Here is a 25,194-nt window from a genome sequence, read left to right as displayed (position 1 = left end):
ATCAGACCAGAAGTATAAGAGTCAGGTATCTGACAAAGCAGTCTGTCCACCATAAAGGCCTGACAGCTAGAACGCATCATCAAAGGCTGCCCTTCTTTTAGACACATCTAATCTCCATAAAGGAACTCTGGATCCTAATTATCATGACCTTTGAATTATTGGTTACCTGTTCACGCAATGCCTTCTTCCCCTATTCCTGATTTTGACAGGATGAGTGTTGGTGGTTCCAGATTTCTTTCATTTTCAACCAAATTCAACCAAATGCACCCTGACAGTGCTTTAGCACAAAAACTACATCGAAAAGTGATCATTTAAAAGACAAAAAAAACAAAAACCCATCTCGCAGATCTTTGGAAACTTTATTTTAACTGGTATGTGTATATATTTCCTGATTTTGTCCAATGACTTCAAAAAGACAGATCATGCTGTAGGCATTTCAAGGATCACTGATAGACGTGGGATGCTTAATTACGTGTATCATGACAAAGGCTCCAAACAAAATGGAAAAAAAGACTCACTCTTTTAATTAAAAACATACAACCTTGTTTTTGCTTTGACATTGTGGAGTACTGTGTGCAGACTGATGAGAGAACATGAACTGAAGAAGAGCATGAAACACATCAAAATGGGGAAAATTTTAAAAGATCTGATAACTTTCTGAAGAGCTCATCATCATCATCACACACACTCTCTGTATGTCTATCCTTCTGAGGACACTCGGTGACATAATGCATGGCCTATCCTCTCTACTTAACCTTAACTAGCATAAACCAAAGCCCTAGAAGCAGCCCTTAACATAACTCAAACCTGACGCTAAACCTGAAGCTTAAATCCGGGTCTAAACCTTTGACGATGTGTCAAAAAGCAACTTTCCCCAAATCTCCTCACTTTCAAGGTCTACAACAAACTGGTCCTCACAAAGGCAGCCATACACGTACACACACGTAGCACTGCACAGAAATCACACTCTCTGCTGGATCCCGATGGAGTCTTTCTCTTGATTGTTTTTTATGGCAGCCTTTCTTCAGCCTCTGACTTTCACATCTATTTAAAGACCAAACTGTTGATCATCCTTTGCTGACGAGGCCGAGCAGGGAAGAATTCTTCCGTCAGCTTCGGCCGTGCTAGTAACACTAATCAGACATCATTAGAGTAATTACGATGGTGGGTATACAGACAGCCACTGAGGAAACAATCACTTTATACCGTAAGCTATTATACTCTAGGAAAAGAACTTAAAAAACTTCTTGTGTCCACGATTTTGTGGAATTGGTGCATTTTTGCAACAGCTACTTTTTAATGATGCTGGTGAAAATGAAGCTTTGAATGGAAGACTTGCTGCAGTGCTAGACAGATTGTGGGCTTGTAATTGTGTCATATTAGTTTAATACAACGCTAAATGGGCTCTTTTCCCCACCAATGCTGTGATTGAGTGGGAGATCCTTCCCAAACAACAGGACAAACAGGTAAAAGTTAACAGGTAAACAGAGTTGTCACCCTCTTCTAAGAGCTTACACTGCTTTTTACACAGTAAGTGTTGCTGTGTTCTGGCAGCTGAATGCCTTTAACTGTGTTGTCTTAAAAACCATCCTCTTGTGAGTTAACACGTGGGCTATGAACCATGACATTTCCAGTTTGAATCATCATTTTATTCCATCTCTCTCACCTGTCCGCACTCATTATTAACAATAGCTGCAAAAAATCTGCAGCAGATTCATTATTTCAGGTTCCCGACAAAGCGAATGTGAGCGAGGGAATTGTTTAAAGTCTATTTAGCACCACATTCCCTCTTTTGCATCTCGGCAAGGTAAAAGAGGTAATTTGGTGCTGAAAGTATTTAACCTTGGATTTAGTTTCTCTAAGTCGCCCAATTAATCGCTTCAGATTAGCTTTGAAAGCATTTTTTCACAGCACAAAGACAACTGGGGATTTTGTCTCCGCAGTACTTAGATTGCATCTAATTGAAAGAGGCATGTCTTTGCAGCTGCTATGGACCGCAGGACAACTGCCAAGACCAAAAACTTTTTTTTTTTCTTAAATTGGACAAGCAGACAAGCATAAGCAGGCGGATGTTTTTAAGACAGACTGGAACAATGTCGACTTATACTTTAGTATAAAGTTGCAGCAGAGCCAACAGTTACATTTAAGTCATGCATTATTTCCTGCACTGTAGGTGATTTTGCTTACATTGCTGGCAGCCTCACCAGCAATGAAAAAACAATGACAAGAAGAGACCACAGCAGAAGGTAAATGCAGCTATTAACAGAAATAAATACATATTAGAAATCAAAAGGATTATAACTGTTAGTCAGTGAGGTCCGTGTTTGCCAAGTCTGTGCAACACCACTGGTTCTCCTTTGAGTCAAGCAGCCAGTAAACTTCAAGTCTGGCAGATTTCCAACCTGTTGTCAAATATGTCAGTACAAGCAGATGTCTGGATGCTCCCCAGGTCTCCAGATCTGTTCATTTAACCAGACTGCACAGCTTAAGACTCAGGGTGAAGGCAACTATGCCTCACAGGTTCTCTGACACCTACAATAAACAAATAATTTGAAGTTTTGTGAAAATTGCTGTTGCTATGAAAACTTCGGTTAAAAAAAAATCCTGCAACTGATGTATTTAAGTCTGTTTCAAATCCTGTTCTTTACTAGCGAAGCTACTAATGTTCTGCATTAATCTTCACACTGCTTCCATGCTCCTGTTTTCTTCAATTGCACCTCTGACTTTGTTTTCATGTTGCTTTGGTGCTTTTCTTTGGCTTTAACACTTCATTCTCTGTGAAACCTCATGCCTGGTGTGTTTCATGCTACCTTCTTACAACTCACACTCCTACCTCTTTTCCCCTTCCTCCATCCATCTCAGTTTGAACACTGTATTCTTTGAAAAATCCAATGCGATCATTTTTTCTGGCTTGGGTTTCTTTTTTAACTATAGCACCCTGTCATACAGTCATGACTGCTTCACCCGTCCTTTTTTTCTTCCTACCAATGCTTCTTTTGTATTCGCTTCTTTTGATTTCTTCTTTATTCGTGTGCCACAGTCTTCAGTGCTTCTTTTTCTTTACCTTCTTTTACTTTTAACCTGACCTCTCAATCCTCCTGCGTTACCCCGTTTTCAGCATCAGTTCAAATTGCTGTCTCAAATTCATTCTCACCACAGAACGAGCACCATTTTCGGTCGCCGTCTCGAGGCTGTTTCTGTAGCACGATCTTAGCGCGTTCTTCTCCTCCTCTCCAACTCCGCCTTGTGCAATCGGCCCCACTGTGTGAATCACATCTGCAGAGATGGGAAGAAAGAATTCTTTACACAGTGTCAAAGGTATGAAGCTACTGTGAAATAAAGGTAACAGGACAACTGCAAATAAAATACAGTTAAAATTTATAGTTTTTATCAGGGAACTATTTTAAATATTATTAATAAACTCTACTGTTGACATTAAAGTCCTTATAAAACATATTTTATATCCCCTGCAAAATGATGCTTACTGTAAACAGTGTTCGTGATCAGCTGAAAAGTAGTGCACTTTCTGTGCCAACTAGCACTAACACTAGAATCTTTAGCTCTATCCATGTTGATAGTATGATAAAACGTGCCCATCATCAGAAGAGTGGATGACCAGAACTGCTGGTGCACACCAAGAGGCCAACAGTGGATACATTTGTGGTTTGATATTCTGTTTAGCATAGAGGTGCAATTTTGGAAATTGCCATCCATTTTATTTCCGGATAAAATAAACCGTGAACATCCTACATGAAGCGATGAGTGGGCTTCGAGGGCTTGAAGAAGATTACCAGCCTTCCAGGTGATGCAGGTTAGCCGTGCTCCAAATGATGATGTTCATGTACAGGAACATGGCAGTAACACCATAAGTCTAATTGACGCAGCTAAATGGAACACCTCTTGTATTTTAGCCATTGCTTCTGGACTCCAAACAGCTTCTATTTAAGTGCTCTAAGCAAATCCAAAAGCTTGTAACTAGAGCAACATGTCTGTGGCTGTACTCTTCTACTGAGGAGTCTCTTTCTTTCAGTTAGGAAAACAGAAAACACAAGATGACCTTCATTTTAACACTGCAGGATGGTTTTCTTAAGTAATGAGCACAATGAAAAACAAAGTCTACTTTTTCACATTTCAAACAGAGTTTCTACGTGACAGAGTTTCCCAATATCACCGTTTTATTCATCATAACTTCAAAAATAAATAAATCAGGCAACCGGCTGGATGTATTAAGCTTTCAAAAAACCACCTTCTCTGTCAGCTCACACAGTGTACTGATCGCACTTCAAGCAAGTGTAAACTCAGATGCCTTCCGTCTATATACAGTGGGGCAAAAAAGTATTTAGTCAGCCACCGATTGTGCAAGTTCCCCCACCTAAAATGATGACAGAGGTCAGTAATTTGCACCAGAGGTACACTTCAACTGTGAGAGACAGAATGTGGAAAAAAAAATCCATGAATTCACATGGTAGGATTTGTAAAGAATTTATTCGTAAATCAGGGTGGAAAATAAGTATTTGGTCACCTCAAACAAGGAAAATCTCTGGCTCTCACAGACCTGTAACGTCTTCTGTAAGAAGCTTTTCTGTCCCCCACTCGTTACCTGTATGAATGGCACCTGTTTGAACTCATCATCTGTATAAAAGACACCTGTCCACAGCCTCAAACAGTCAGACTCCAAACTCCGCCATGGCCAAGACCAAAGAGCTTTCGAAGGACACCAGGAAAAGTATTGTAGACCTGCACCAGACTGGGAAGAGTGAATCTACAATAGGCAAGCAGCTTGGTGTGAAAAAATCAACTGTGGGAGCAATCATCAGAAAATGGAAGACATACAAGACCACTGATAATCTCCCTCGATCTGGGGCTCCACGCAAGATCTCATCCCATGGGGTCAAAATGATCATGAGAACGGTGAGCAAAGATCCCAGAACCACACGGGGGGACCTGGTGAATGACCTGCAGAGAGCTGGGACCAAAGTAACAAAGGTCACCATCAGTAACACACTACAACGGCAGGGAATCAAATCCCGCAGTGCCAGACGTGTTCCGCTGCTGAAGCCAGTGCATGTCCAGGCCCGTCTGAAGTTTGCCAGAGAGCACATGGATGATACAGCAGAGGATTGGGAGAATGTCATGTGGTCAGATGAAACCAAAGTAGAACTTTTTGGTATAAACTCAACTCGTCGTGTTTGGAGGAAGAAGAATACTGAGTTGCATCCCAAGAACACCATACCTACTGTGAAGCATGGGGGTGGAAACATCATGCTATGGGGCTGTTTTTCTGCCAAGGGGACAGGACGACTGATCCGTGTTAAGGACAGAATGAATGGGGCCATGTATCGTGAGATTTTGAGCCAAAACCTCCTTCCATCAGTGAGAACTTTGAAGATGAAACGAGGCTGGGTCTTCCAACATGACAATGATCCAAAACACACCGCCCGGGCAACAAAGGAGTGGCTCCGTAAGAAGCATTTGAAAGTCCTGGAGTGGCCTAGCCAGTCTCCAGACCTCAACCCCATAGAAAATCTGTGGCGGGAGTTGAAAGTCCGTGTTGCTCGGCGACAGCCCCAAAACATCACTGCTCTCGAGAAGATCTGCATGGAGGAATGGGCCAAAATACCAGCTACTGTGTGTGCAAACCTGGTAAAGACCTATAGTAAACGTTTGACCTCTGTTATTGCCAACAAAGGTTATGTTACAAAGTATTGAGTTGTATTTTTGTTATTGACCAAATACTTATTTTCCACCCTGATTTACGAATAAATTCTTTACAAATCCTACCATGTGGATTCATGGATTTTTTTTTTCACATTCTGTCTCTCACAGTTGAAGTGTACCTCTGGTGCAAATTACTGACCTCTGTCATCATTTTAGGTGGGGGAACTTGCACAATCGGTGGCTGACTAAATACTTTTTTGCCCCACTGTAATCCAGCTCGTCTGTACATGATAGTCATCAAAATTTGCTTTAACACACATTTAAAACACATCAACTAAAAATCAGTGTCAAGTTGCATTTGAGCTGATAGCAAAAAAGCATAAAACATTTTATACGGATATATTTTTTGTCACCAAACTGTACATTTCTTTTTTCTTTCCTTGCCCCACTGTTATTGATTGTGCTGTCTCTGATGGCACATTAGCCATTAAAGTTTGACAACATGTCGGCCTTTTGTTTACATTTTTTACCTCTACTTGACCCAAGTCTTTTATTTTTATTTTCTACATAGAAAATCAGCAGGGAATTCATGTTTTGTGGACGATCGTTAATAAAAGAAAAAACTCCCACTCTTGGCATACTCATTTAACCAAAGACCAATTAAATAGTTTTACCCAGGAAAGTATACATTATGCAAGGTTATCTGTATTGCAGCTGCGCCTTCTCTCCCCTCCTCCTGAGTCCCGAACATGAAGTTGGAAATGAGGCAGAATGTAAACATGCCATTAATAAATTACACTTCCTGGTCTCTTTGTAAGTTGCACCTTGCTGGTACCAAGTTTTTTCTTCAGACCTGCCATAATTCTTTGTGGTATGAATTCAACGAGGTGCTAGAAACTCAACTGACATGAATTATGTGAATCTTCTGTTCCAACATATCCCAAAGGTGCTCTGCTGGTTTCATATCTGGTGACTGTGGAGGGCATTTCAGTGCAGTGAACTCACTGTCACGTTCAAGAAACCAGCTTGAGATGATTTGAACTTTTTGAACTATCAGAAGATTGTGCATTGCAGTCATAAAGGGATCGACATGATCAGCAGCAGTACTTGGGCAGGCTTTCACGTTGTTTTAGCCAAATTCTAACCCTACCGTCCACCTGCTGATGCAGAAATCAATAAACCTCATGACAAATAAGGTTATTCCAATCTTTTGTTGTCTAATTTTGGTGAGCCTGAATTGTAGCCTCAGTTTTTTGTTCTCAGCTGACAGGAGTGGCACTCTGTGTGGTCTTCTGCTGCTGTAGCCCATCTGCTTCAAGTTACGATGCTTTTATCATTCAGAGATGCTCTTCTGCAAACCTTGGTTGCAACTAGTGGTTATTTGAGAATGCATTCTCCTCTGACCTCTAGCATCAATAAGGCTTTTTCACCAAAGTAACTGCAGCTCACTGGATATTTTCTCTATTCAAACCCTTCCCTTTGAACACTACAGGGAGTGCAGAATTATTAGGCAAATGAGTATTTTGTCCACATCATCCTCTTCATGCATGTTGTCTTACTCCAAGCTGTATAGGCTCGAAAGCCTACTACCAATTAAGCATATTAGGTGATGTGCATCTCTGTAATGAGAAGGGGTGTGGTCTAATGACATCAACACCCTATATCAGGTGTGCATAATTATTAGGCAACGTCCTTTCCTTTGGCAAAATGGGTCAAAAGAAGGACTTGACAGGCTCAGAAAAGTCAAAAATAGTGAGATATCTTGCAGAGGGATGCAGCAGTCTCAAAATTGCAAAGCTTCTGAAGCGTGATCATCGAACAATCAAGCGTTTCATTCAAAATAGTCAACAGGGTCGCAAGAAGCGTGTGGAAAAACCAAAGCGCAAAATAACTGCCCATGAACTGAGAAAAGTCAAGCGTGCAGCTGCCAAGATGCCACTTGCCACCAGTTTGGCCATATTTCAGAGCTGCAACATCACTGGAGTGCCCAAAAGCACAAGGTGTGCATACTCAGAGACATGGCCAAGGTAAGAAAGGCTGAAAGACGACCACCACTGAACAAGACACACAAGCTGAAACGTCAAGACTGGGCCAAGAAATATCTCAAGACTGGTTTTTCTAAGGTTTTATGGACTGATGAAATGAGAGTGAGTCTTGATGGGCCAGATGGATGGGCCCGTGGCTGGATTGGTAAAGGGCAGAGAGCTCCAGTCCGACTCAGACGCCAGCAAGGTGGAGGTGGAGTACTGGTTTGGGCTGGTATCATCAAAGATGAGCTTGTGGGGCCTTTTCGGGTTGAGGATGGAGTCAAGCTCAACTCCCAGTCCTACTGCCAGTTTCTGGAAGACACCTTCTTCAAGCAGTGGTACAGGAAGAAGTCTGCATCCTTCAAGAAAAACATGATTTTCATGCAGGACAATGCTCCATCACACGCGTCCAAGTACTCCACAGCGTGGCTGGCAAGAAAGGGTATAAAAGAAGAAAAACTAATGACATGGCCTCCTTGTTCACCTGATCTGAACCCCATTGAGAACCTGTGGTCCATCATCAAATGTGAGATTTACAAGGAGGGAAAACAGTACACCTCTCTGAACAGTGTCTGGGAGGCTGTGGTTGCTGCTGCACGCAATGTTGATGGTGAACAGATCAAAACACTGACAGAATCCATGGATGGCAGGCTTTTGAGTGTCCTTGCAAAGAAAGGTGGCTATATTGGTCGCTGATTTGTTTTTGTTTTGTTTTTGAATGTCAGAAATGTATATTTGTGAATGTGGAGATGTTATATTGGTTTCACTGGTAAAAATAAATAATTGAAATGGGTATATATTTGTTTTTTGTTAAGTTGCCTAATAATTATGCACAGTAATAGTCACCTGCACACACAGATATCCCCCTAAAATAGCTAAAACTAAAAACAAACTAAAAACTACTTCCAAAAACATTCAGCTTTGATATTAATGAGTTTTTTGGGTTCATTGAGAACATGGTTGTTGTTCAATAATAAAATTATTCCTCAAAAATACAACTTGCCTAATAATTCTGCACTCCCTGTAGTAATGGTTGTGTGGGAAAATCCCAGCAGATCAACTTTTTCTAAAATATTCAGACCAGCTTCAATCACCTTGCTCCCTGTTTCTGATCTTCAGCAGGTTGTTTTCACCGTGTCTACACGTCTAAATGCACCGAGTTGCTGCCACGCAATGATGGCTGATAAGATATTCGCATTAACAAGCAGTTGAATCTGAGTACCCAACAAAGTGGCTGGTGAGTGTCTATTTAAGGTGATCCAGTGTTGCTATGATATGTAGAAACGGCACTTTAAATCAGTAAAATAAGCCGATTTTAAACTAGGTTTTCTCAATATTTCTGGACTTTTTTCCCCTCACTTTGATTTCTGTGATGATTAATGAGGCTCTGAACTGTGAGATCACAAATGCATTTTTACTATTTCAATCTAAATTTCCAGAGGGTTTAACATTTGATTTTAACTACAGAGCTGGAAAGCTTTGAATCTACTGCTGTCACTGGTTTTGATGCCGCAAGCAAATCATTTTTTCTGGGTGTTTGTCACAGCCTATGGTGTCGTATGAAAACAGTTTTTAGTACTACCATTATTTACCAAACCGAAAACGGTACAAAGCACTTTTTTTACATTGTCCTCTCAGCGAGTCCACAGCAACACCATCTTTCACTGTTTCCAATTTGTTTTGTGTGAAATTTTTTTTCATGCTTTTCAGTCATGTAGCTGTAGCTCGACTAATTGATACTGTCTCTGTCATGTTAATTGCTGCAGTTTTACTCTATGGTCTCAGAAAAAATATTTAAATTTGTGTATTTGATTAAATAAAGGCTAAATAAACTGAAGCGTACTGACGTGAAGGTTGAGGAAAGACAGGAGAGGCAGAGAAAACAGGAATACTAGTAAACAGAAACCAAGTGAGGAACAGAGACTGCTGTCGGTGAGCTGCGGTTTAACCGGCCTCTACATGCCCACGCCGACACCACCACACATTCTGATGAGGCTCAGCATGTTGCTCAGCTTGAATCCCAGCGGTGTCATAAGACCTGGCTGGACCACCGCCTCTACACGAGAACACACACAAACTGAAAAGAATCTCAACAATACAAGGCTTTTTTCTTCCATCTAGTACCACGAGACACCTTTTTTTTTCTTAACAGGCTCCCATGAGGTGAAATAATTTCGGATTTTTTCCACCTCAGATCAGTTTTGACACTTGAGTCTTGAATAAAGTGTGGACTGATCTGCAGATTTCACTCACACCAGACAGCTCAATCACAGCCTCAAACATGTTCACTGTTCATTAAAAGGGGCCCTGTTTTTTTATTATTATTATTTATTTTTTACATCCATCTAGGACAAGTTATTTGTCACATGCCCTCACTAACAATGTGATATAATATAAAGGTCTGCTTGTCTATTTGCAATCTGGCTGTGCTGGGTGGATTGATACTGAAATATTGACGTTTCCAAATCCCGAGATTCCTGTCTTAGAATCAATTCTAATTTAAAAAAAAACAAAAAACAACCATATCTAAACTCAGTAATTGGACATAAATGTGTATTCAGCTGTGTGCTGGGGAAGAAATTCAGCCCTCTACTCATCCAGTGGGACCAGCCTGTGGGGGCGGAGGTGGGTGCTGGGGTCAGTGGAGGGTGAGGGGTGATTACATATTGTTCATGATGTACAGTAGTCTGGTCTCATGCCCGCACAGAGTGTGTGGAAAAACACAGAGAGGGCTGATAAAAAGCAACAATTATCACTGACTGCAGCAAAGCAATCTGTGTCTATCCAGGCTACAGTTTTATGAGTTAATGTTCCCGTCATTATTAACCCTTTAATTTAAAAATTTCAACCCTATAGCAATATTGGGGGATATTACAAGATTGTTTTATTTGGTTGCATTTTATGTGTTGTGAATCAGGGTCAATTTGTTTTCAATATATGATGTAGGGTAAAAAAATTTTTTTTAAAGAACTGAATTGAATTGATTGTCCTCTCCAGAGTAAAGGTGCTTGTACCAAATATTGACTTTCAAATTCATAAAAATGTTATTACCTTTACTTTCTGTCTTTTCATGGATATGTGTTTTAAGTGTGTTGCAAACATTTCGAGAAATCACTATATTTAGTTTTCCAAGCAAAACATAGAAGAAGTGAAGGGTGCCTAATAATTTTGTATAGTACTGTATATATATTCATTATGGCATTATTTACTTATTTTATCATGCATTTCTTTCATTATAATACAATATAATTAAAAACCAAGCCTGTGTTTTCTCCTCTGATCTTTAACAGTAGTTAGTGCAGATTTGGACGCTCCATAAATGTTAAAGAGGTAAGTATTACTTCTCAGTTGCAGTGAATAGATAGACGAAAATAAACTGTAGAAAACTAAACAGAAGAAAGAAGAAGAGAAATAACAATTTAACATAAACCAGTGACACTCCGGTGCCTCATCAACCCTGGCAGGTCCTCCCTGGATGAGGGTGTCCTGTGATAATGTCCGAAACACCCGATGAATCCAAGGTCAAATACTGACGATGTTTCCCAAATTTTAATATGATAATCTACATCAGAGCTCTAATCCCTAAACCTAACCAAGGAAGGAAAAAATGGCAGATAAGCTTGGGTAAAAGACCAAAAGTTGAGGCACACAACGATGTGTGCCAGTGGTAACGTTTCTGGGCTGCCTTTCCTCATAACAGCCATCCCTCAAGATTTTCTCCATTTAAAGCAATGCATTATCAGGGATTGTAACACCTAGTCCTTTTACTGAATCAGTGTATTGCGGTACAGCAAATATAAGTTAGTTTTATTATGCCGTGTACTGAGGTTCAGTCTGTCTGCCAGCCCAGGGTAAACAGCACCTACGCTAACAAGATGATTTAAAATTAAATGGGTTTAGCCTACATTTTTTAAAAACTTTTTAAACATTTACTGGCAATGGGGATATCAGCTTGGGTGTTACTTGGCATTAAAAATAAGATTAGCGGTATCACACAGCCACGCTCACTCCTAATTGTTTAGCTTTAGACAAACCCAAAATCATTAAAAATTCTCTCCAGGTTTTGTGGTTAAGAGACAAGAAAAGAAATAAGATGTAAAGCTTTAGACTTGACAGAGGTATAAATCAATACAAAACAAAAAAAGTGCACTTAAACAGTCTAATTTTGCCATTGATTCAGTGAGTAACTTATTGCACTCAAAGCACGCCAAAGGGCAAGCCGAAATTTCAAGACACTCCTGAATTCATATCCATGGAAAGTGAATTTTTGTCATCTGACATGTGAAATAGACCCAGTCCAGCTGAAGACGGAAAACCATTACTTAGTGTTTTTTTACAGGACTGCATAGAGTACTGTAAAAACACAACTGTAAGACTTGCAGCTTACGCAGTACTGCCCATGAAAGTGGCTTTTTCATTTATGTTTTCTTCAGGTGTTGGATTGATGGCACTGGTTGTGGTTTGCGGGATCCATTCTCCACTTCACTCCGAGGCAGGACCTTTGATGCGTGTCACTCTCATCATCCGGTAATTGTGCAAATGGATTGTGGTTCCTTTTGACAGATATTAGGAAATACAATATATAATCTGAATGCTGACTAGTGTGTTTTATGAGAGGCCCAGACTTCAGTGTAAAATTAGGTTGCAGGCTGACAGGAAACTGCATGCTTTTGCAGAAGCATGGTAATTGCAGTAGAAAGTGAAACCAACTGGCTGTTTGATCGAAACTTAAAGTGTGGTGTGACGTAGAGAGCGAGTATATAAATAACTAGGCTTCCGTTTGTGCTTCAGACCTGGTGTAGTGTGTTTTGTGTTCAGGTCTCCATATCCGGATATGTAAAATAAAGATCATTTTTAAAGTAAAAGGACCACTTTTGAGCCGTGTCTTTCTTGGCCCGAAAGAATCCAAAAGAACCGGAATTTAACACAGACATGTCTTTAGGAGATTTCTGGTGGAAATGAGGTCATAGGAAGTATTAATACGGAAAACTAACAATTTATTCATGATGTTTTGTGCAGTTGTGTGCTTTAAGAATATTAGATATTTGTCACAAGAGCCAATGGTACACCTATAGTTGCCTCAGAGAATCCAAATATAGGACCTGAATGGTTTCTTGAGCCTGGATTTGTTCACATTTGTCAAAAAGGGAGAATAAAAAGCGTGTAGAATTGGAAGACTTGGCTAGTCCTCTCACTCCAATGAAAAGAAAACCGTAACAAGATCAATTATATTTTATAATTATCAATTAATTATAGACAGAGGCCGTTTCTATGATTTATTTCTAGATTCATTCATCAGGCACTGAAAACTTGAACAAAACTTTACAAACGAGAACAAAAACAAAAATCAACTCACTCCTGCGTGCTGGACTTTTCTTTTCACGATTCAAAACAAAATGAGTCTAATAATTAATCGACTTAATATGGACCTTAATGCTGCTTCAGTCACTCACACAAACAAGCCACAGATTGCAGAGCACAGAGGAAGCCCTGCAGAACCTCTTTAATCGGACCCTCTGAGGATTGGAGGCCATTAGGCAGAACGATTTAACACAGTGTTTGTGACTTTTTGAAATATGATCTCGTGATCTTTTTTCAGAAGCAGAAATTCATAACAGAAGAATGAAATGTGCGCTTCTACCCATTTCCCCGATGCCCTCTACAGACTTATTTGTGGTTAGAAATGGTTGTAGCTGTATCCATCGACAGCTAACCAACATCAGTGAAGGATTGGTTAGTCATGCAGGATCTGTTCATTATTCCCAGGCAGAGGAACGGAGCTCAGCCTTCCAGAAAGAAGGAAACTGCTGGGAAAGAGGCGCAAGCTGATTTGAATCTCATACCACTTTTTTAAGAGGGAAACATTCTGAAGCCTGAAGGTATATTAAATGGGGTGTGATGTAAAAACACCCTTTTGTCACTCATTTTAATGCTTCTCAGTGCAAATGCATGAACTGAAATGTGTGATATCAGACTGCGATATGCAAAAGTATTGTGGCAGGCAGAGTGATTGATTAGCTGGGTGCAGGCCAGATTAGAAGCAGCATGGCACGAACTTGTCAGATTTCAGGCCTTGAAGTATATACAGCATCTTTGTACTTCATCATACAGGTCAGAAAGTGGGAGTTTTGATCCACTGACTGAAATCAAAGAACAAACAAGAAACTTTTTTGGTTCAGCATTTTCAACATACCGAATTATGACCGAGACTTCCTGTGCAAGTGGTACTACTTGTAATTTTGTTCTATTACCGTGTTTTTCCTTTAAAAAAATGTTATGTAAAGGTTTTTTTTAAAAATTGGGTTGTTTTTTCAAGAAACAAAGAAAATATTTTTTATTTTCACATATCTGAAGCGCATTAAGGGACTTAAGCCTACAAAAGCTAGTGCAGTGAAGTTTGTGAACATCTGTGCGCCTGTGCTTATTATTATTTTATATCATGCAAAAAACTAAACATGTAGAAATCACATGACTAAATACAGAAAATGTAAAATCTATATATTTTTAGGAAGTAAAAGTAACTAAAATGGAACTTAAAAAGCTATTTAAGGAATAAAAAACCCTGAATTTTAATACAGTTGAATTTAACACTAACAGTAAGGTCAAGGCGCTTTATAATGACCCTACAATAGAGCCAGCTAATAATCTACACTTTAAATAAACCATAACAAATATATTTCATAATTACATTAATTTAAAAAAAATGAAATTTTATATTTCCATTATCAGATATCAACATGCATTTACATGTCATTTTATTTAATTATTTACCCCTTAAGTTTTAATTTGACACAGCTGCATTAACTGTTCTCCATTTGGAGGAAGAGCAACAAGGTATAAAAATGGCACCTAAAATATAATAAAATATAAAAATAAAATATCACCTGTTATCAGAACATCTTCTGGCCCTCAGCAGTTCTTAAAATTAGGTAAATATAATCTCAGATGAGCTACAATGACAGTCATTTATCATACAGGAAAATGGGGAAAATATGAAATGAAGAGATTAAGAAACAACCAGCTCCTGATAATTAAATGCACATGATTATGATAATCAAGTGTGAGCACCTCCATAAAAGCAGATGTTTTGGCATTCTGCTTGTCTGGAACAGTAAGTTATGCATTACAACAACCTCAATGAGCTGAAACAACTAGTAGAAGAGGGTTAAAATTGCTACAACTGATGTAGTTATGATAAGTTTAAATTATTGATGCTATAGGTGTTTCTACAAGCTACTGAATTATGAGATCTACTTGGTTTAACACACACTGCCTACTCATTTTGCTTACACTAATATTCCACATGTTGTTGTTCATCTGAGTTTGTATTTAATAAATAATTTCAGAAGTTTCATGTGTTAGAAAAAAGTTACCTCTTTACAAAGCATGAAGATAAAGCGTAACATTAACATTCACTTGATTTGTTTACTGAGTATCCGCTTTTCTTTTAGCTCTGTTAAGGTCTTTATCATTTCCTGGGGGAAATATGTGGTTCTTTAGCTACTAAGTACTCCCTATGTTAAAGAGCTCAACTCCAATGTTTAAAGCACGACAGATATAGTACAGCATGCTTTTTCAACAGCCTTTAGTGTTAGCTGAAAATGGCTCTATATAAATGGTCAAAGTGGGGCATAACAGCAAAGCTGTAACCCACAAAGCCAAAACAATGAGCTAAAAGAGGCTAAAATGCTAATTGAGCCCCTTTTATATTAACGAGGCTTTATTTGATGAAGTATTGATTATGCCAAGATTGATTTTCAATTCTAGGCAAGCAGTGTGAATATGTTCACTGTTGTATGTGAAGGTTTTGTCAGTGTTTTGATTTGCTTTGGGTCTTCTTTTTTTTTTGTACCTGAAAGGCAACATTTCAAACATGTGCCTTTTCGTGCCCATGTGAACTGTGCAACTGTTTCAGCAGACTACACTCCTCCTGCAATCATTAAGCTGAAGACGAAGAGCTTTACTGCTATGGCAACTTATGAAAAACTGAACGCTGTGATGCCTCCGTGTGCCCCGAAGACCAGAAGCGTGTGGATGAAAGTCTGTACCACAGCCTGATATGGGAGTCCTGCTTGCAGTGGACTCCACAGATCTAGAATGAAAGAGAGTTGTCTGAGTAACGTGACAGTCCTTCAACAAACTGCTCACTAATGAAGCAGAGTGCAGTCCCTGAGAAATCACTTAGTCTGAGTGCATGAACCCACACAGAAGGAATAATAAGTGCTCCAATCAAAGCCTGTTTATGTATTACCATGGCTATTATAAACCAATATTCTCCTATTGCATAGATTATCAAAGGATAAAGCTATAGTGCTACTTCAAAGTTCGTCAAGCTTTTATGTTTCTCTAAATTACTTTATAAACCAAAAGACAAAGGTTCTAAAAACAGAATTAAAGAAAACCCAACTAAACAACTGAGAGAAAGCATGACATACTCAGTGATTTATTTACTGAGGAAAATTTGCCAATATTACAAATTTGTTAGAGGATCAAGTAGTTTTGCCCACAAGTTTAGCAGTAAATTTGAAGGTGACACATTAGTGGAGATTTATGGTGAGTTTTGGGGATTTTGGAAAAAGAGTTATTGATGCTCCTCAGGTTGGAAACCATTACAAAACCATTTTGTGGTCCACTAAAACAACCAAGACAGGTGTGTGAATCACAGATAGTATAAAAGATGGATGTACAGTTGTGGTCCGAAATGTTTATACATGTTAATGGTAATTTTTGTCTTTTAATGATTTCTTTAAAGTGTTCTTTCTTTCTTTAAGATGATAATTTGGTGACAGTGGGAAAGAAAAACTCCCTTCTTCTAACAGGAAGGATCCTCCGGCAGAACCAGGCTCAGGGTGGGGCAGAGAATTAAAATAGTATTATGTTTAAAAAAAGAAATGAAAATGCTCCTCTCCAGCATAAGAACTGGACCCAGTAAGTTCATCTCACTGGTTTGACCAGTTTCAGGCCAACATCAATGATAAGAACAATTCTGAATTACACAAACCAATCTTAGAGAACAACATCAGGACATCTTTCTGTGCCTTCAACCTCAAAACAAAGAGAGTTGTGCACCAAGATGACAGCCCTTATTTTTAATCAAAGAAAGCTTAGAGAAGAACAACGATAAACTTTTGGATTGGCAGAGTTCAAGCCCTCATCTTCACTCAACAGAAATGGTGTGGAGTGATCACTTCAAGTGAGGAAACATCTCATAGATGAAGCTGTTTATATCAAACAATTGCCCTTAATTTCTCCAAACCAGTGTGCAGGGCTGATCAGCAGTAACCAGAAATGTCTGATTGGAGTTATTGTTGCACTAAGAGGTCACAGGAAAGGTTGCCATACTTTTTCCCTGTTGCAGGTATGTTATACTGCATCATTTTTATCAATGGATACGTTTCTCTTCTCTTAAGTGTAACATTTCATTTCTTTAAATCATTTAATTATTTTATTTGAACAGCTGTCAAACTTACAGTCACCACTGTGCATCACTTCCAACATATTGCTTGAAATTTAAGGTGGTTATTAAATACACCAGCAACAGAAACACTTTAATGTTGGCTTCTGGACACTAACAGCTCGAGCTACGGCTCATTGGGTTTTTAGGGTGCATTAATGCAACATTAGGCTTTTGTTTAAGAGCAAGAGCTCGAGTGTTAATGTTTTGTGTGTTTGTGCGAGTGACAAATCATTACCGCAGCTTCTCGGCAGCAATGATCCTTCAAGAGGTGGCGTGGGGCTAATTCATACAAACATCTGTAATCTGCAAAGGGAGGATTAAACTTGATAACCCTGATGATTGCACATCTCCCGCCCATCTTTCCTCTCAGTCCACATTTGCTCCAAATCTCAGCTCAGAGACGATGCTGAAGCTCATTCCAGAGTTAATCCCCCGCCAGTCACTGTTTGCAGTATTTTCAATAAGCACCGGCTGCAGGCCCATTAGCTGTTAAGTACCACAATATCAGCCAGCAACAACAATATGCTCTGTGGACTCTGCTATACTTCTTCTACATTATGTCTTCACCAGCCTATCGATAGAAAACCCAGGCAAAAATCACACATTTAACTTTGGTAATCCACAGATTATTTGAAAGCGAGTCAGCCTCTTAAAAAGAAGTGTCACTTGCAGTGAGGCATGACAAAGCAAGGCAGTCACCAATATACTAACTGAACGACATCTCAAAGTTTAAAAAAAGACTCCCAGGAGAAGGACAAAGGGCTCGACTTACTTAGACACTGATACTGATTAAAGTTAATTAACAGTCAGCGGTTAATATAAAAATACATATTAATATTAGAACAGTCACATTATTGTGATCACATGCTATACTGTATACTCACTGGCTACTTTGTTAGATGCACCTGTTCGACTATTTGTTAGTGCATTATCTACTGAATCAGCCAATCACACGACACCAACTCAATGCATTTAGGCTCAAGTTTAAACTGGGCATCAGGATGAGGAAGAAAGGTGATTCGGGTCACTCTGACTGTGACAGACATGCTGGTCTGAGTATTTTAGAAACTACTGCTGGGATTTTCTCACTCAACCATCTCTAGTGTTTACTGAGGTTGGTGCGACAAAGAGAAAATATCCACTGGGTGGCAGTTCTCTCTGCGAAAATAGCTTGTGATGTCAGAGGTCAGATGAGAATGGCCTGACTGCTTTGGGTTGATAGGAAGGTAAAAGTAACTCAAATATCCACTTGTTACAACAAAGGTATGCAGAAGAGCATCTCTGAAATGCACAACACGTCAAAGCAGATGGGCCACAGCTGCAGAAGACCACATCCGGTGCCACTCCTCTCAGCTAAGAACAGAAAACTGTGGCCACAACTCAGGCAGGGTCGCCAAAATTGGACAATAACAGACTGGACAAATATTGTCTGGTGTGATGAACTTAAATTTCTGTGGCAGAATTTGAGAGTTAGAGAGGAGCAGAAAGTGCTTTGAGTGCTCAACTGAGTAGAAAGACACCATATAAGTCCCAGCCCATCTATGGACAGTTGCTTCCAGCTGGATAAACACCATGCCATAAACATCAAACCATCTCAAACTCTCAAACAAATCCTAGACCAGTTTTTAGACATGACAATGAGTTCACTGTACTCAAATGACCTTTACAGTCATCACATCTCCATCCGATAGACCACCTTTGCGGTGGAACGGGAGAGTCACATCATGGATGTGCTGCAGACAAATCTGTAACAACTAAGTGATGTTCTCACATCAATGTGAACCAAAATGTCCCAGGAATGTTTCCAGCACCTTGTTGAATCTGTGCCATTAAGAATTAAGGCAGTTCGAACTCAGTAGAAGCAAAGTATACCTAATAAAGTGGCCAGGAGTCAGCTTATTAAGCTGTAAACACAATAAACACTGATGTCGTGGCAAAGCGTCAGCTAAATTGACAAGCATGATGATACAACACAGGCGTGGAAAATCACAAATAATCCAACCGATTCTAAAAACAGTGTGCGGTTAAGCACTGCATTAATGTGTCACCCTATTTGCTATCCATGCTTTGAGTCATTAGATCAGAAAAATAAAATAATCAAAAATGTCTCTTTTAATTTCCCCGGGCCCAAGATGATATTTATTTTTAAACCCAAAAAGCCAAGAAAAGCAGAAAACATTCAAACAGAGGCTCAGGGGCTAAAACACGGAATTTGTGATACCTAATAATTGAATTAAATAATAAAACAATTATCAAAACAGTTCTGACTTGTCAGTTTTCAAAAAAAACCAAAAAAAAACCCCACAAAAAACCCAATTTTCCCGCTTAGGCTCTAAAAATACAACGGTTGTTAATCACAGCCTCCATAAATTTATTAGTTCAAACAGCACAAACAGGAAGAATAATAAGATGAGATCAAATCATCACATTATCACTTGGCTGAAAGTCAATAATCAGCTTTACTTGTTTTTTTATCAGGCTTTCTACAAGCCTTATCTCTGTTTTTTTCTCAGTAAAAGCCTGATGTAAAAATTCATCTGAATTCTGAGCTCATCACAGACACTGCTCCATCAGCCCCGCTTTAGCCTCTTTTCACTGGCTCCCAATATAGATTAGAATTAATTTTAGAATTACTTTATTGATTACTTTCAGTGCTCTTCATGGCCTTTTCTATTTCCAGGTATAGAAAAAATGTAATGGGGACAGTGTTTGTATTCAGGAATTCAAGCACCTGCCTGGAGAAATAACCTCTAACTCTAACTTTTAATAAAATATAACTTAAGCCACTGTTGTTGTGCACTGTTTAAAACATTACGATTGCATAAAAATGTTATGTAACTAACTGCTGTATCTTAAATACCCTGCATTGAGCTGTTGGGACATGCTCAATGCAGCAAGAGAGACAGAGGAGCAGAGGAATAAGATATACAATATGTTCAATAGAATACAAGTATACAGTAATATACAGTAGGATAGTGCAAAATATAATATCAAATAAATAAATAAATAATAATTTTATGCACGGATGTGAGAAATGGCACGTCATTAAAACTGCAAATTCAAGAGCTCCCAAGAATTGGCTATATGATGAATCACCACTGTGAATCATCACTTGGTGGGCAATTTATAGTGTTTGAGAAAGCTGCAGATAATTCTTTAAATCCCAGCAGAGACTGATCAGAAAGTGCAAAGTTGTTCAAATGAAACGCTCACAGACACTGTTGTTTAATTACTAAACACGCACGACCGGAAATAAAACGACAAACACAATGGAGTGCAATGCAAACATAATAAAACAGTCAGGCACACGTTTGATCGCCACGCGTGTTTGTGCACGGGCTGTGCGATTGTTGACGTTGTCGTGAGCGTGTGTTTACCCACTAGTCCCGTAGCGGCACGCGGCGAGTGCGTGGTATTCTCAAAGAATTGTTCAGCCACGCCAATGCATCAACGGAGCCTCCAGCGGTGACTAGGATCACAAATCGGCCCTGTGTGTGTGCATGTGTGTGTGTTTTTGTCGTACTGTACGTGTCGTCCCGATTTGGTTCAACAGTAGGTCACTTGCTGGTCATCCATCTGCATGTCATCAGTTAAATGTCACTGCTACCACAAACTTGCAAGCAGATGCGGCCACTGTTTTTTCCTAAAATTGAATTGTAATCTATAATTGCTTTGGCCGTTTATCCTCATTGCTGAAGCCGTCGTCTCCTCCACTCGTCTCCCCCCTCCTTTCCCCATTTTCGCTTCCATCCATTCTTCCTCACTTCCATCTTTCTGCTTCACTTTCCTCTTTTGTCCTCCCTCCCTCTTTTGCCATTACCTCATCCACTCAACCTCTGCTTGCTCCTCCGTGCCTCCATCAGCTCCTGTCTTTCTCCACCTCTTTTCTTTCATATTTTTCAGTCCCTTCATCCCTCCCATGCCTCGCTTTTCTTGCCCCATTTGTTCCACCCTTTCCTCATCCCTCCATTATCCTCTTTAGCCCTACATCCTTGTCTGTCCCCATGTCCCTGTATAAGATATTCCCCTTCACAACCTCTTCCCTGCTCCCAATCTCTCGCTCTCTCCCCTCCTTCGGCTCACTCTCTCCGTCACCTGAGGTAGACAGTTCTGTCAGGAGTTGGCCTTATTTACCGCCTCTCTTCGCTCCTGTTTACATTATCGATCGGCAGGGTTGCTTTAGTTCCACCATACATCAACATCCCCACACTCCCCACCCCAGTGTTACGGCTGCTGGCTCACATTACTCTGAAACACAGAGTGGAGGAGATGGTAGGGAGAGAGGAGGAGGTGGTGGTGGTGGGGACTCAGTGTGGAGATGGAAAGCTAGCGAAGCATGTTAGGATGTGCGAGGGATTTATGTTTGAAGGAAAGAGTGTGGTGGATAGTGCGTTATGGAGCGTATGTGAGCGCGCGTGTGAGGAGCAGTGTTAAAAAGACAAATTGGATATGTCTTCTGAAAGTGTGTGTGACTGACAGTAAGAGAGTGTGCGTGTATTTAACATTCAGAACCATACACAATCGCCTTCTGTGAGTGCATTTAGTTTCGCTAACAGATGAGGGATTTTGAATCCTCTGTCTGTTAATTTAAAAACGGGCACGTCTGAAAGATGCAAAAGAATGTGGAAAATAAAACATTGTATCCATTCAAAAACAAACATTAACATGACACGTCAACAGTCGCCTGGGAACTAGCTGTGGACGGGAGTGTCTACCACTTATACAATCACATGAAACACTGAGTACATCTTTACTGCTCTCATACAAATTAAACGGTTAAGCAGCAGCCAGCTACTGTTAATCAAATGCACTTGATTAACTGATCATCAGCAGGTGTAACCATCTCCATAAAAGCAGAGGTTTTGGCAGTTTTTGGCAAGCAGCAATCTGAAAAGGGTGTCCATCATTCTACAGTGAGAACAATTTTTCACTAGTGGAAAACAAGACAGTGGTCAATCTTCCAAGCAGTGGACATCTCAGCAAATTCAAGTTTAGATGATGCAAAAAAGAGCAAATAAAATCAAAAGCTACATCTCAGACTCTCCAAACTTCAGTTAGTATGTTCAATGTTAAACTCAATGACAGTACAATCAGAAAGAGACTGAACAAGTTTGGTTTGTTTGGAAGGGATGTCAGGATAAAACCTCTTCTCTCTAAAATGTGCATGGCAGCACAGCTTGGGTTTGCAAAGCTGCATCTTAAGAAGAAGACGACTTCTCAGGACCTCTGGAACGATGTCCTCTGGACAGACAAGACCAAGGTGGAGAGCTCTGGACATAATGCATAGCACTACCTTTGGCAAAAGCTAAACTCTGTATATTTGGGCTTGTTTTGCAGTCACAGAAGGCTATTTGTTAACAGCTAAATCTCATCTGAAACTGGTTCATGCAGTGGGACAATGATACATGGCACAGCTGCAAACCTCAATGAAAGGAAACAACCTTGTAAAGAAGAATGGAAAAAAATTACTTCATGATGCAAAAGACTGATAAAAAAACGATTTTCTTAAGTTACTGCAGGAGGCATTTATAAGCTACTGAATTAGAAGTTCTACGTAGGTTTTCTCAGGACTGTGAAAACCTTATTTTTCATGTGACTTTATCCAATTACTTAATCCTATTTGTCCCTTGAGGATTTAATGGCCAATTTGAGGTCCCTGTGCCATTTCTTGGCCACACGTCGTGCCTCATCTTTGCCAACTCATCCTTCACACGTCACTTTTGCGCTTCCAGGTTTCCAGGTTGTCCATCTTAACAAACTCTTTGGGATGCAGTTTCTTCCTCTCCAGCTGCACTTGCTGATAAAGCTGTGTAATTAGGTTTCCTACACACTGAAGCCCCTCACCTGTTATTCAGACTGGCGCCATGAGTGTTGTATATCAACACACGTCACTCGAGCATAGGAGGTGTTAACAAATATGTCAAGCTTGTCTTCGTAGCTGCTAGAAAAGATGGTAGCAAAAACTTCAAGCTGCCTGAAAAAGATCCACTGATTGCCTTTTAGTTTATATGCTGTGCTTTGATAGAGATAAAATATAAAAAAACAGCTCCAGAACAACAGCAGTGCTCGCATACTTTTGTGCAACAGTGAAATGATCTGTATTATTGAACTGCACTACTAAATAAACAGTTATTTTCTTCAGTGAACTGAGCATAACATGCATGTTAGCAACAATAAGAGGAGCAGTCTGAGACAGCATTCCTTTGCCAAGGCTAAAAAAAATCCCCCCCACATCCTCCACGTATGGAGTTCCTGGATCCACAAGTATATATTTTTTGAGAACATCAAGATGTCTCCAAATTTTCCTTTCTCCAGACTGATATATGATGAAAAATGTCCAATTTACCCTCAAAATAGCAGAGAATCCTTCCTTCATCAGAATAATTATTCAGACTGACTTCAAAAGTTAATTACTTCTAACACTTAATTTATACTTCTGCAGTGAATATATGAAGATCCTACGCCAGGGTCAACATTTATATCTGTGCAGGCTGCATCAATAGCAACGGTTGCTTACATTTCTAGAGAGGAGCACGCCAGGTCACACCTTAGGTTGCTTCAGAAAGATCTGTGGTTAGAATGTACCTGAAACACTGATTTATTACAGAAGTATACATTCACTGGTAGTTGGTCCAGTTCCCACCTGTGATAAATTTTCTTTATGCGAATCCATCCCCAACTTTTTTCCAGATCACAGAATAAAAAAACAATCATACAGCCACCTCGGTTTAGATCCAAGTTACAGTCAAAACATAATCATGAGCTGTGATTTACTGTATGCTCAGATATATTCTGAAAGTAATTATGCACAGTTGCTACAGTAACAGTAAAGACTAGATTTTATTCAGAATAATGAGTAGATGCAATCAAATTACTCCCACCTCATCAGATAAGTTTTGCTTTTTTGTGTTTTCTTAGTTTGGCTCTGTTGATTAATGAGGGAGAAACTTGCTGATTCTGCACAAACATTTTTCCCGTCTACCCAACGCTGTAGCGTCTGCATACAGTGCGAAAAAATGGATGTAACAGCCGCATTTTATCATCTTGCTAGTGGTTAAATTTCTCTAAACTGTCATTACAAGAACACGCACACACGCTGAGCGTGTAACACGTCAGTTTATGATATGTAAAGAAGAAATTTAACACTGCCTGCAGATGAATGTTAGGCATGCAATGTGAATTAATGGCTGTCATTACCCTGTGGCTACGCATTCCAGTGACGTATTGTGTGTTTGCTTCGGTGGGTCTTAGGTTACTCTCCCACACAAAGAGGGGAATTGCAACCCACTGTTAAACAGATGTGCAGCTCTTTGATTTTCACTCAGCAGAGATTACTTACAAAGGTTCTGGGCAGCATCCTACCGTATATCAGACAATAAAAAAGCTTTTCTGTGCAATGGTTGTAGCCAGTTGTCAAGTAATATACTGTACAGTCAGTATGCAGTTTCACTAGATATCCAGATCTCTCTCGTCTTATCCCTTCCCTCTTCCCCTTTCTTACAGAAATGTGTGAGGAAACAGTTCATTAAATCTCAAGCCCATTTTCAGTGTTTTCCTCACAAAGGAATTAGTTTGTTTAGCAGGTAGGCGCACTGGTTTTTCCCCAATCTATTAGGTGTCTTTACACAATACGATGCCAACTTTAGACTTTTCAAAGTTTTATGAGAATTCATTTCAAACATTTTAAGCTACTGTGTTCACAGACAGAATGACACACATACAAACCCTAGTTAATACATAACAGCTTTGGTTTAGGTAATTAAAGGACACATTTTTTTTCATCGTGTTTTGGGCCACAGCTCCATAGGGCTCCATTCATTCATGAGCACCCACGATGCAGCCGGAAGCTCAGAAAGTGGAAGTTTTCCTAATTAGAAATCACAAAATGTCAATTTTTATATGCATCTACTGTGACGTGAATAACACAAACAAAAATCTGAAATATTTGTTTTTATTGTTGGCCTTGAGCCAGGCATTGATGATTAACATAGTTTTACTGTAAAATCTTTATTTGTTAAGGAGCCAGTAACCACAGTGGTCAGTGCATAAAAA

The 25,194-nt window shown here is 39.6% G+C and overlaps 1 protein-coding gene across 3 annotated transcripts in view; it reads right to left on the bottom strand.

Moving 5' to 3' along the window:
* The window catches only part of macrod1 (mono-ADP ribosylhydrolase 1), a 147,068-nt gene that overhangs the window by 16,529 nt on the left and 105,345 nt on the right, over positions 1 to 25,194 (bottom strand). For all 3 annotated transcript variants that reach the window (XM_042221383.1, XM_005913346.3, XM_005913345.3), the window contains exon 6: positions 3,155 to 3,276. In XM_042221383.1, coding sequence (XP_042077317.1) covers positions 3,155 to 3,276 — 122 coding nt within the window. The remainder of the gene's footprint in view (positions 1 to 3,154; positions 3,277 to 25,194) is intronic.

The sequence above is a fragment of the Haplochromis burtoni genome, unplaced genomic scaffold (genome assembly GCF_018398535.1).
Source record: "Haplochromis burtoni strain Fernald_Lab_line unplaced genomic scaffold, NCSU_Asbu1 Contig_4, whole genome shotgun sequence".
Classification (NCBI taxonomy): domain Eukaryota; kingdom Metazoa; phylum Chordata; class Actinopteri; order Cichliformes; family Cichlidae; genus Haplochromis; species Haplochromis burtoni.
Note: the sequence above shows the minus strand (reverse complement) of the source record. Positions and strands in the feature narration are given on the sequence as shown.